Source organism: Corvus brachyrhynchos, unplaced genomic scaffold (assembly GCF_000691975.1).
Source record: "Corvus brachyrhynchos isolate BGI_N302 unplaced genomic scaffold, ASM69197v1 scaffold4, whole genome shotgun sequence".
In the NCBI taxonomy this organism is placed as follows: domain Eukaryota; kingdom Metazoa; phylum Chordata; class Aves; order Passeriformes; family Corvidae; genus Corvus; species Corvus brachyrhynchos.
The window spans coordinates 8701017-8714634 of record NW_008237878.1 but is presented as its reverse complement, the minus strand read 5'-3'; the positions used below and the strand labels follow the sequence as shown (position 1 = coordinate 8714634).

Sequence of the window (13618 nt, the reverse complement as noted above, 5' to 3'; positions counted from 1 at the left end):
GGAATGCCAGCTGAATCCATACTAGATACTGAGAGATTGGAGCTATCATTCAGGCCATCCAATGATACTTTAGATCAAGGAGACAAAAGAAATACTCTCCGAACAACTGCAAATGTATATCAAAATGGTAAGAGCATGAAGCAAAGAATATGTAGAGTTCTCAGACTGCCAAAATTTTTGCATGATTGTGCCTTTGAACCTAAGACTTCATTCTTGTTTTTCTAATCCCTTATCTACCTAATTAATTACTGAAGACATATTCATTAAATAATGACTTACTCTCCTGTATGAGGGTGAATAAATGCTCATTCTCTCTGCAGCTATTTGTATTGTGAGTGATTGAGCCAGGGATCAGCACCTGCTGGCAGTAGCCACAATTTATACACATGCTCCTCCTTCCTCATGCTGCGAAAATAACTGAACTGCTGCAGTGGTTCTTGATTGTTTTGCAGACTTTTGCAAGCCTGTTTTTTATAATTACTATGGTTTGCCCTTCTTCCATGCCTAGTGTTAAATTTTTACTTCCTTTTGGCTGACATGCTCCTGCTGCCCTGCAAGATTCCCACACTGTTTGGAAGATGTTTGCATCCCAGTACAGTGCCCCACATGCACTCAATATGAGTCTTCACAGGCATTTCATTTCTGCATTGCATTTCAGACCCTGAAATTCAGACTCAGAAAACATCTGTGAGTGGAGAAGCAGATTTTCAGCTCACCTCACCACAAGTACCATCACCAGACAAGAGCAGTGATAGAAGATTATCTCTAAAAAATGCAGCCAAACCCGCATGGGAGATAACCAGTGGTATGGTACTCATTTCATGTTATTTTACATTTCAGTTCTGTGTGGTGTGAGGGACTATCTGCTGTAAATTTCAAAGGACCCAAAAGCAGTTCACATAAAAAAAAAATGTCTGTGTTGTGGGGGATTATGGAAATCAAGCACCCTGCAACAGAATTGCTTTTGAGCACTGATAAAGATTTGCAGGATTAAGCAGAGTACCAGAGCAGCGAATGAATATAAAAAGAAAAACTCCATGCTCTCATGATTAAAGGAAAAGAACTAAAAATAATTTATTCTTTAAATCCCTAATAAATTTAACACTGAAGACTCCAAATATGAAATGCACAAGAAATTTTACTTTTCCCAGATAAGAGTTTAGAATGTTAACTACAGTACCTATGTAATATCGGGGTGGGGGGGCAGGGGGGAGAGGGTTATTTTGTTTATTAAGTTCAGTGGTGATTTATTTCTTTTCTTATTCACAGAAAGACACCTCAGCTTATGTTTTGGGTTTTTTCCCTTTCACACCTGTCTACCAAAAAGTGTGGATTTTTTTTTTTTGTCATACAGTGTCAATCAACTTCCTTTTCATGTGTCTGGGAAGGGCATTATTGTGGCCAAAGTATCCTTTGTCTCTATGAAAAAGTAGTGCTACATTTTATTAGAAGGCATAGCCAGCAATTTGAAAAGTAGTTGGACTACTCAAATGTGCTCAAAATTGACCAATGAGGTTTTCCTTCATATTGTGAATGATTTCCATTGTGTGTATTCTTTGGGGATATTTAGAAGTGGTTATATAGTATGGCAGCTTCAGTAATCCATAATTGCTATTATGGGTTCTATAATTTGACTGAAAGAGATGCAAGATATTCAGGCAAATAGAGAATTCTTCTGGAGAATATTTTAATTCCTTCCTATTTACCTGAATTTTGAGAACTCTGGGGCAGGAATCACTGTCTTAACTTGTTTTTCATCTAGAACACCAGGACCTCTATCTAATGCCAGAATTTTAAAAAAATTAATCAACACGTTATTTTATGTAATTTTAAGTGATATGAAAAGACAGCCTTAGGGCAGTAGACTGGCCTGTCTAAATGCCCTCTCATAAATTCAGAGGCAGAGAACTGAGGAAGAAAGCTATGTGTAAACTCTGCTCTTTTGCTGTTTGTGTTTGCAGGAATGAAAACTGTTTCCTGATAATCTTAATTGTGTGTACAGGCAGATAAATGCATTATGTGAGTTTGTATGGTACAATTCTACAAACTGTTCCCTGTATTTTCATTGTTTGTCACTGTTAGCTCAGTCTGCAGATTTCAGTTTCTTTTCAATACATGAAGTTATCTAATTGTATGTAGATGACTTAATGATTTCTTTTTCCATTAATACTGGATTTATTTTTTCTGAGGAACTTCCTATGAGCAACTTCTTTATCAAGGAAAGTCCTCTTCTAGGCTTTGTTCTGGACTTCTTCCAAAGTGGGATATACTTGACCTGAGAGAAGAAATAAAATGAGTTAACATTGTTTGCGCCAATCTTATTTATTCAATGCTGAAACCTTCATTAAAATGTTAGGCTGTGATTAGAAGCTTTAGCATAAGTCTGACTGTGTAGAAGAGCTAATTAGATGGTAAGGTGATCATTCTTGCATTTATGTTGTTTGCTGCAATGTTGCGATTACGTAGTAGTTTGCATATTTTGCTAAGAATGTATTCCAAATTATTCATTACAATTGACATGGAAATTATGAGTTAAAAAGAAATTCTAGTATAGTTTCTGTTGGAGAGATAATGGGATTTTGTTTGGTCCAAAACTCCCTGCATCTTTCACTTTTGGACTATTTAAAAAGTGCTACACACTGACTACAGGTTACAGAAGTTGCTGAACTCTGTAACCAGCATAAAATGTCATCTTCAAATCATACAGACTTTTCTGTCTTCCCCATGCATATTTCATTAAGAATAAATACTGTGCTATGCAAATAAGTGTTTGGGTTTGACTTATTCCTAACTCAAGTATATTTCTTCAACAACTCTGTAAATGAATGTAGCTCTTACAGGGAGGCTTAGGCTAAAAAGGCAGGATATTCAGGCTAATGTTATATAGATTATATAATTATTTTAAAGTGCTTATTTTTATTTCTGAACTCCTTTTGGTCTGGGCAAGACATTACAATGGTGACTAAAATGTAAGAAAATTTTGGATGTCTGAGGCAGAGCCAGGAGTAGAAGTCAGGAGTTCAAGGCTCTAACTGCCTCATGTTCTCTAAACACTTGACAAAAACTGTTACTCTAGGACTTCTTTTATAAGTTTTGATACTTCTATCAAAATTGACTTAAAATCTTAAAAAAGCAAGTGATACATCATGTTGTTTCCTTCAGAATTCATTACAAAATTTTATCTGTAATGCCCTCTATGAATTAAACAGCAACAACTGCATTGGACATTATTCTAGAATGAGAATAGAACAGGTGAGACTGCAATGTGGGAAGTGGGTTGTTGCTAAGTCAGGAGACAAAAAGGTTAAGCCACTCCCCTCTACTCCTTCCCAGTCCTTTGTGCATAAGAATTCCTGAATTCTCTTGAAGTGAGTTGTGCACTAAGGGCATAACCATACCCTAGAGGGCTCTTTACAGTGGTCTGAGCTATTAGTGCATATTGGTAAACCATGAAGGCAGCATGAAACGTGTCAAATCTAATTTTATGATGAGGAAAAGATCTTCTGAATATTGAGGAGTGTATGTTATGTATTTTGGTGTTAGTCAAGACACTGCCAGGGAAACCTAATAAAATGTGTCTAGATTAAACTGGAAGGGTGGGTGCCAGACTGGTCAGAAGACTGCAAAGTGCTGAGATAAGAAAAAATACAGGAAATTCCTTAGCTAGCTAACTTTTGAAGATTTGTTTGTTTGTTTTGGAAAATGCAGCAATTTAAAAATTTTAATATCATTGCCTTAGGAAAAAGGGTAAACAGTCTTTTAGACTTAGCAACCGGAATAGCTGGGAAAAAGATTCTTTACATCTAGAAGACTTTTCCAGTTGAAGTTTGGGGATAAGTAATATTTTTGTGGCATTCCTCCATAGTGCTTTCTGGAGTTGTGAACAAGGCAGCATCTTCAGGGCCAAAGACTTTCAAAACAATCTCAGCCATGGTGGGCGAGATTCCTACTGGATAAATAACAGAGTAATTGAAAATACTGATTTAGTGTGTCAGAGTTTTTAAATCATGTTAGGTCACAGGATCAGTTGGGGAAAAAACATTTCCTGAGTCTTTGTTCTTGAACATCCAAATACTGTGTTCAGCTTCACTTAAAAAGTTCATGAGAAAATCCCTCTTCTCATTTCATTTTTATAGGAGAAATGATTGCTTAATAAAGGCAGCTTTTATAGATAGCAAAATATAGAGAAGGTATAAAATCTGTGAAATGTTCATGACTGTGTTTTCTCTTATGATTTTGTTTTATTTGTGTACCACCCTTCACATGTAATTCCATTGCCTATGAAAAATATGTTATCAGAGGAGTGTGACACAATCTTGAATGATAGTAGATAGCAGAATTCTGCTCTAATATCCTCCTTTGAAGAACCTGTAATTATAGATCAGAGCTAAAAGTCATTTGGTTTACTCAATGAAGGCTGTTTCCTAGAAGTTTTGAAGTCTCACTCATTTCTTGATGCTCTTGGAAAAACTAGTCCAAAATATTTATGAAATAAATAGAATCACTTGCATGTTCAGCTTTCAAGGCTTATAATAATTAAAAGAACAATCTACTAGATTGTTTTAAACCAGAATGACTTTCTAATATAACAAGAGTTTACCTGAAAGCCCTGGGGGTTCTTTTTAAGATGGTCTTCATGTAGAGATTGAAAAATGGTCTTCTCTGGAACAAGAAGATGCAAGCCATGATCATACAAGTCAAGTCCCTACTTTTCACTGTTTCCTGGATATTAACTGGAGTTTGGTAGCTTTACTAGCTGTCTTCAATAAACTGGAAAAATCACAGCAACCCAATAAGAAGACAGCTGTTTCTCCTGGCATCTCATTTTTCTTTCTTTTGTCTTCATTTATGGTGATTCAGACTTCCTCCCACCCACCCAAGCTGTTGAATGTGCCTGAAGTGGTAATTCTAACAAAACTAAAACTAAAATATCACAGTAAAGCACAAAATATCACACTGAACTTACTGTCTTCTGTGATGGCAAGCATTTTATTATTGCAATGCAACTTCATTATTACATTTTTAGTATTTTTTTATTGAATTTTTTTAGTATGGTTGATGGTAACTTTGTTTTATGGAGCTGGAAAGTTTCAATATCTAGTGAATAATCCACACCACACTACCTTTAATGAAGATAAGGGAGTATTGCATACTTGAGCAATTCTCCTTTCCTTAGATGCTATTTGAGATTGGTTGCAATCAATCAAATTGCCTTTTTTTTCTATACCAACATTCCAAACGATAAAATATAAGTTAACAATAAGAGTATAAAAATGGTCTTTTCGTGTGTATCTGGTGCACTCCATCTTTAAATCCATTTCTGTAGTTTATTGTTTGTTTTTAAATTGTCCGATTAGTTGTGGCTATATTCAGGGAAACTCGCTGAATCTTTATACATCTTTATACATTTTTCATGTCACATTTTTTTATCAGAACAGTAGTTTTAAATTGAGATTTAAACCATAAGTTCTCAATGTAAAAGTGTGGAATTCCAGCAATAAAGAAGGAGCAGATTGTAATATTATGAACTTTCCACCAATGTGTGATTATTTTTTAAATGTCAGACACAAAAAATGCCTATAGCAAAATATCAATGGCCATATTTAATAAAATTATGTTTTCCAAGAATAAAATTCAGTTGCAGGTTTCAAATCTTGACAGCTAAATAGTTTCAGGTTTGCAAATTGCAGGCCTGCATGTCATGTACCAAAGCCTGTGTGCTTTTTGAGCTCTGATTAGAAATGTTTTGATTAACCTTGCTGCACTTTGAAAGCAACCTGATCTTTTTCACTGCATCCTCATCACTCTTACTCTTCTTTGATAGGCAAAATATTTCTGTATTAGAAAAATTTACTTTGCTCTACAACTTTCTGAGAAAATGAGAATGATCAGAGTAGCTCACAATTTACATATTTGCCATTAAAATTGTATGTTTCAGATAAATGGGTGTTTCCAGAGAGCTTCACTGAGAGTATTCAGTTGGATGGGAAGGAGCACTTCGGAGCTACTGGAAGTTCAGCTTGCTGTAATTTACCCTCAGCCCAGAATGCCTCTGTTGAACATCACAACAGGGAAACAGCTGATCATCACAGGAATAATAAAGAGGTTTTCACATTTTCATCAAAACCTCGATCACCTCCTCACGGAAAGTCTCCAAATATGTCACCAGAAAGTTGTGTTTTCCCTTTGGATTTGGAGCCAGACAGTAACGGAGAAGATGAGAAAACCGAAACTGAAGATAGCTTTGAAGGAACTGACAGCAGTGAGGAGGTAGGCCACTTTGTAGATGTAACTCTTGATAAAGCAGTCTTCATCCTAAAATTCCTCGGATGAGATTCTGTCTTCAAGCCAGACAGAGAGGATAAATCATCTTTTCCCCATATACCAACAGGTATATCTGTCTTTGTCGGGTTGTTGTGTCTAACTGGATACAGGACTCAATGCAGGTGTCTTTTGCAACAAGTTGATGAAAGAAACCTAACTTTGTCAGGCCCTACGCTAACAGAGAGATGCCAGATCTGTGCATCATTGCTACAAAAAAATATTGTAGGAAAGCCTACATCATAGATTTGAGTGAGATCCAAGTCCTTTGTGGTTGCTCAAGAATTCAGTAAATAAGACTTCATTGTACCTTTTAAAACTGTAAATGGAGACTGGTTTTGCTCATTGCCATTGTTGAAAGTGGGTTATAAAATTCCAGCTTTTGAATGTCACTTGATTATTGGTGTTTCTGCTGTATATCCTGTCTGAGCATCACCAACTTTAATTCTTTAGCGATGTGGAAATCTTCCAGCAATGAAATTAATGAAAGAAAATTTTTTAGTTTATACTAAACACTTTTTAGTATCTCTATCTAGTATCATGTGATACTGTATAGAAATTTGCTGGATTGTCAATGCATGCAATAATTTCATTATGTCATTACAGTAACTGCTAAAGTTCCTACCTTTATGAACATTCAAGTATATTTCACTTTTAACTGTAAAATTTGTTTCTTAGCATTCAAATCTGTGGCTCACAGCAGAGAAATAAAATGTAACTGAGTTGCATAATAGCAGGAAGGACTGAATTTAACTGTTCTACAAAATAACTGAGGGAATGAAACTATAAATTTCCAAAATGTGTACCATTAATAAAACTGAGGGATTATCTTTTTGAATGCGCACTTCATGCTGTGTAATCTTGGACTCACTGAAGTCAGTAACAGTCTTGGTTCACTTTCATGTGCAGCAGGATTGCACCTCAGCTGTGAGAGGCACACTGCAGGTGATACTGCCTTACATCCTGTGTGGGAGCATACGGCAGAGGAGCAGCATCACCAGATGAAGATGAGGCCTCTCTCATCCTTTCTTTTTTGAGAATAAGAACGTTGAGGCACTCTGTTCAGTCCTGCTGATTGCTGTTGAGATGGGGTATGAGTGAACATCATACACTTGATTCATGGGATATTTTGCAGAGACATTGTTAGAAGCATGCATTTAAGGTTAATAAACTAACCTCTAAAATTCTTAAATTGCATTCAAATGGTAATGAATATGATACCCAGTACCATATGATTACCAGGGCAGAGCAAAATTATCTCAGCAGGAGTTATTTCTTCTACATTTAAGTTGAAGATGCAATGTGAAAATATGGAATATTAATAATTCAATGGAAAGACATCATTGTCAGGGACTCTTTGCTTAGTTTTGGTTTTCAGTTGTAGTAAATTCTCTTGAAATCATGACTGTCATGTAAGACACAGGTTTGGGAGGTTACCAGCATTCAAAATTTGGCCTGACATTTTGAAAAGAGTAATCAGCTTCAGATGTAAGAATATGTTTATGGTATAGTCAGTGTATTTGCCAGGAGAAGCAGCTGTTTTTCAGAATCCTTGTAAATTTGGAAACAGGAAGCAGAGATTAAAGAGAGATTTTGAAGTGTTACAGTTATGTAAAACTGAATTGTGTGATGATGAGAAGGAACCAACCACTCTTGCTTTGTTTCCTAAATTTAGGATGACAACAGTGAACTCATCCAGGCTACTGAGGACATTGAGGACAGCCACAGTAGAAAAGGAACATCTGATTCGGCAATTTTTAAACAGATCCCATTAAATAAGATGTCACAGAGAAATGAATACTCGAAGAATAAGGAACACAGCAAAAATAACTTCGAAGAGACCATCTTATCAAAACCACAGAGTTCCACCGTGAGAAAAACAGAATCTATTAGCTTTCAGAGAAGTTTAAAGCCTATCCTCTCTCTTTCTCCAATTCAAAGTAAATCTAAATCCTTTAGAGTAATTAGAAATGTATCTGAAGAAACTGAAAGATATGAAGGAGTTTCAGATCAATTAGAAAGATCTGTCAGTAAAACATCTCTCAAGAAAGTCTCAAAAGAAAATTCATGTCTGACAGGGCAGACTTGTGTAAGTGATTTTTTCTTTGAAATTAAATTGCTAGATTGTATAGAGAAGCTGTATTAGATATACCCATTTGCATGAAGTGATTAATGTACCTCTTTCATTCAGATATATTCTGGGTTCATCATAACAGCATTTACTGTGCTCAGTCTGTTGAAAGTTGATTTTTTAGGGGTTTGTGGCACACAAAATAATACTCCAGATATAAGAGAAATCACAAAGGTTTGTAGATAAAAAGATGTGTCATTGAGCTACTCACATTTTGGAAATATGTGAGTTAGAAAATAGTTTGGGGCTGAAAGGTTACAGAGGAAAATTGGCAGATTTTAAATTGCTGCATTAACAAATGACCACAGAAGGAGTGTTAATTTGGGTACTTCATGGTCTCTCTATGTGAGCCCTGAGCAATAATAAATTGTGTGATTGAGAGCCAGCAGTGAGGCAGCTTCTGTCCAGCAGTCAGCCATAGATGGCTGCAGAGAATAACCGGGCAAGGACAAGGAAGGCACCTGGGGGTACCTCAGCAGCATGGCCCTGCAGGCTTCCTTCCAGCGGTCCTTAGTTTAGCCATTTCTTCAGGAAAGGTAGTGTCTATGGTAAATAACTGGTGGTGGAATTTTTTTCCACAGATTTGTGTTTGCTTTTTGCACTTATATGGCCTTTGCCTAGTGACAGTGAATTTCAAACATTAACTGCTATTTGTGGGAAAAAATATGTATCTTCATTTTTCTTGTTTTGAATGCTTTGTCTCCTTCCTGGTGCTTTCTTATTCTTTTGTTTCTTATAAAAAACAATGAGTAATCTTTTTTTTTTCAATTCATATTCTTACCTGTGCCACTTCCTACTTCATGGCTGTGTATCATATTCCCTTGCAGGTGTCTCTTTTCCAGGTCAAAGAGTTTTATGGTATTTAGTCCCAGGATTGCTGTTTTGTGAATTTTTTTGTGTAATTTTACCCAGGGATGTTGAATTGAGCTACTGCATGATCATTATTGTAAGCATGGAGTTTGTTTTCTAATATCTTGAATATATCTTGAATTTCTTGTAATATCTTTTGTCCCCAGGTATTGCACGCCTCTGGGGACCAAAAGAATAGACACTTCTCTTTTTGGGGGGCTCTATGAAGTAGTTATGCATTGTTCGAAAAAAAAATTCTATTTAATGTCTTGGAATATGATCTGTACCTCATTTACATGAAGGAAATGGACATGTATAATTTTGAGTCCTTATAGTTTGTCTCATCTGCTGTAGGAAAGGGAGTGTGCTGTCATTCTGCTGTAGGAATCTTGGTCTGTAGCATTTCTGTGAGCTGTTGATACAGTTAATTTTAGTTACCTGATTTGACAGCCTCTGTGAAAGGGAAAGCAGGAGCCATGACTTCCATGGGACATGGCTGCTGCTGTTGGGGCAGGGCCATCCCACTGAAAGGTTCTACCTGCCTACCTGGAGCTGCTGTGGCTGCTGATGGACAGCCCTGCAGTTAATTGTGGATATGGAAATCCAGGCATGGAGCTAGGAGGAGCAATCCAAACTGGGCAGCAAATTAAAGAATAGTCTAGGAAAGCACATATTCAGCTTTTCTGTGTCCTTGATGGGGAAATGCTCGTCCTGCCATGCCACTGATGCTTCAGTGCTTTTTTGTGAAATGAGTCTCTTTTTGTCCTGGTGCAGGGGCTGGGGTTTATGTGTCTCACAATGCTGTGAGGTTGTCTCTCAGAGGGATTCTGGAAATCTCTTCCTGTATTCTGCAAGTAGATTATTGGATTGGTGGAGGCCCTGTGCTTTTCCTGATAAAAACAGAACATCCTTTTCCATGAAGGTTGTGGAGACTGGTTTCCTTTGGGAAGGAAGTAGATTAGGGGGAAGCAAGGGGAATGAAACACAATAGTGCAAGTGAAAATCAGAAACAGTGCTGAGACTCCATGATAATGAGAAATATCAGTGGCTGGTAATTTTAAAGACTATGAAAAGCAAAAAAAATAAAAAAGCAGAGAAAATCCTACAAATAGCAGCATATGTTCTATGTATTTATGATCTGGAAAGGACATTAGAACTGCCACTAGTGGTGTAGAAAATGTGGAAGAAAGCCATGCATGGGTTCATTTCTGTTGAGAAAGAAGATAATGTTTCTGTAATTTTCAGTTTTAGGAAAAGCCCCAGTTGATACTGATAATCTGATTCTCTTTTTCTTAGAGATGGTAATATGCAGTGAGTGTGTATGGTAAAATTTGTTTGTATTTTGAATTCCCTTTCCCTCCTAGTATAGTTTTTAGGAATTTAATTTTTCTCTTTTCCAGTAACTACTTACATCTTTGCAATTAAATGTATTCCTTGTTTCCTGATCTTTTCAAGTGTTAGAAAATTTTTCCACTTAAAATTCAAGTATGTTTATTACTTATCATAACTGTAATCTATTTGTCCATAATAAATGAAATTATACATTTATTACTTTCCTGAAAGATATTATCAGTGTTTAATGCAGTCATCAACTTTGTCCTGTAGAACACAGCTAAATGTAGACTCTCTAGGTGAATTGCAATAGTTGATTACTAATTTAGACAATAAGGTTATTACCATACTGCACTTGTAGCTGTAAATGTATTGCACATGTGACTTGTTACCTGTAATTATTTTTGTTCAAGAAAAAATCCTATTATTAATGTATAGGAACTTATTAGCTACAGAATTTGTTTTACTGCTACAAAACATAAGATTAAAGTATCTGGCAGATCTAGGTCCTATACTTGATTTAATCAAGTCTTAAAATTTTACAGAAGCCCTTCCTTGGAGTTCTTTGACACTTCTTTTTATGCTCATACAGAGGACTAGTGAAGAAGGAAAAATGCTTAACCAAGTCTTCCTGCAACTGATTTGCCAGCTGCTTAATATGCTTTAAAGACCTGGTTTCTTGCAATGTTTTATTCATGTTTTAATAGAGTTCTCTATTATTAAGTTCAAATATTTTTAATTAAGAAAGAAGTATAGCCCTCTGGGTAATATTGCAGGCATGTAGATAGCTGGTAATTAAAGTTTTCCACACGTATAACTACTTTCAAACAATTCTGAATAAATCATTTGAACCTAGAAGAATGCAAATGTCATTACATATGAAAAAAATCCTTTAAACAACAGGTTTTGTCAATCTAGCAGAAGTTTTAAGTGCTTAATAAAAATGCCTTGTTGTAAGGGAAGGATATGCAAATAGACAAGATAAGCTTTTAATTACTAAATGAAATATTAATTTTAGACAAATTTACGAGTATTGCAAAAGTTCTTCTTACATCAAAAGATTTTCCTAAATTACAAAGTTAACTTAATTTCAGATTCAGTTTTCAAATTCTCTGTTTGAAAACCAACAAAGACAATATGAAATTTGTGAAGAGGCTTTTTGGTAGTAGTCATCTGAAGTTGAAGAATAAATAGTCCAAACTATTTCTCCTTCATTAGTTTATTGTAGGGGATGTTTAACACAGAAAATGGTCATAGCATCTCTTCTCCTTCCTGAGTATGGTATTTTCAGAGGGAGACCATTACAGGAAAAGAAAACAGAATGACAATTTGAAATAAGCTGGGGAGGGGGTGGGGGAACAGCAGATGTTTAGAATTATGCTGTGATAATTCCAAAAATCTATGCATCTTTCTTCATAGATGTAAAGGAACAGACAAGCAAGTTTGGGCAATTTTTGTGCTTTTATTAAAAAGAGAATGAGAAAAAAAAGTTCTTTCAATAGTTAGTGCTTTTATTCTGCAGAGCACCAGTTCATTCAGTCAGTTTAATGACTGCATACCAATTATATGAGGGAAGAAAGATAAGCCAAAGCTTCTCTTACAATAATCAAATAACTGCAGAAGGTTTATATATAGGAAAATTAACAGGAAATCAGCATGTTCAGTAAGATCAATAAAAGTTACAGCAGCTGCAGATCTGGTAGAAGACTGATACATCAGAGCAAAGCAGGCTCCCCAGGTGTAACAAAGCAAGCTTTGGGTGAGGTGAACAAATGACTAATAGTCACTGAGCTAGTAACAGGCATTCAGAAAGGGTCTAGAGAAAACATTTCATATTATTTCAGGATTAAAAATGATAGTAGTAATCACAATATTCAGGAATGAAGCTTGGACCTCATAAGCCAGGGGTAAAAAAGGAATGGTAGCTGTGCAAACTGCTTTGTATCTTCTGTCATCTTCTTGTACCTTGTATGTTATATACAGAGAAAGCAAAGAGTTGTAATCATAATTTCAGTATGAATTCTGGTGGTAAGGTGACTTTTGTACCCCTAGAAGACACACTTAAACATTACACACTGTATTTCGTAGCAGGAAAAGCTGTCAGTGTTCGTATCACTTGTACTGCTGACGTGTGTGTTCTTGAGGTCTTCTGGTACCTGGTACCATCTCACAGCAAAACAGACTGAGAGATCCTCCCTTCTGCCAGGAATATGATACACTCCTGGTCTAAAAGCTCCATTCTCTTCACTAGAATCAAAGCACTGTCCCTCCTTGGGATATTGTTGTATAGTGTCTCACAGCCCACTGGCCAATATTCCAGTCATCTAAATCCATTCAAGTTCTGCTCACTGCCTGGATTCACTTTTCAAGCAGAAATGTTTTCTACTTCCATTTAGAATCACAACTAGATGTCTCAAGTATTAGACTTGTTCCTTTGTGAAAGAGCAATCTATGTGGACCCTTTAAAAAAGGGATAGCTTTTCTCAAAGAAGGAGTTCTTTAAACAACGATGATGCCACCAGCAGGTTGGGTGACTTTAAAGTATCTTATTTTAAGGTTTTGAGTGAGGTTCAAGTACCAACTGCAAAATGGTTATTATGTGTTTGCAGCTTTTGACTTGTGGATCAAGTTTGATATAACAATTAGGGTTATATTAACAATTCAACTAGTGGATATGAAAAAAAGTGAAAAGACATTGAAATTTACTTAAAAATTCATTCACTAACAAATTGCCAGAAAAACTTTTGAAATTTAGTGTTGACATGGCTTTCCAGAGAAATTTTATACTCTGTTTAACCAGTAACTAAATGGTATGTTGATGGTGTTGATGATAACATGATAACTGTGGGATTGGGTTTAATTCAAGGTTTGCATTTATTAGCTAGGATTTTTGAACTTCTTAAAGCCTGCTTTTATCTTCTGTTTTTAATTGCAGTGGAACAGCAACTTCACCAAACACCCTGGATAAAAACTGCCATTCATTAC

At 35.9% G+C, this 13618-nt stretch overlaps 1 protein-coding gene across 1 annotated transcript in view; it reads left to right on the top strand.

Annotated features, from left to right (window-relative positions):
• CUNH3orf67 (chromosome unknown C3orf67 homolog) overlaps positions 1-13618 on the top strand; it is a 72281-nt gene that overhangs the window by 32602 nt on the left and 26061 nt on the right. Inside the window, 4 exon segments of the mRNA XM_017732590.1 lie at positions 1-127; positions 659-805; positions 5939-6270; positions 7997-8410. The exon segment at positions 1-127 is cut by the window's left edge and continues 9 nt beyond it. Coding sequence (XP_017588079.1) covers positions 1-127; positions 659-805; positions 5939-6270; positions 7997-8410 — 1020 coding nt within the window.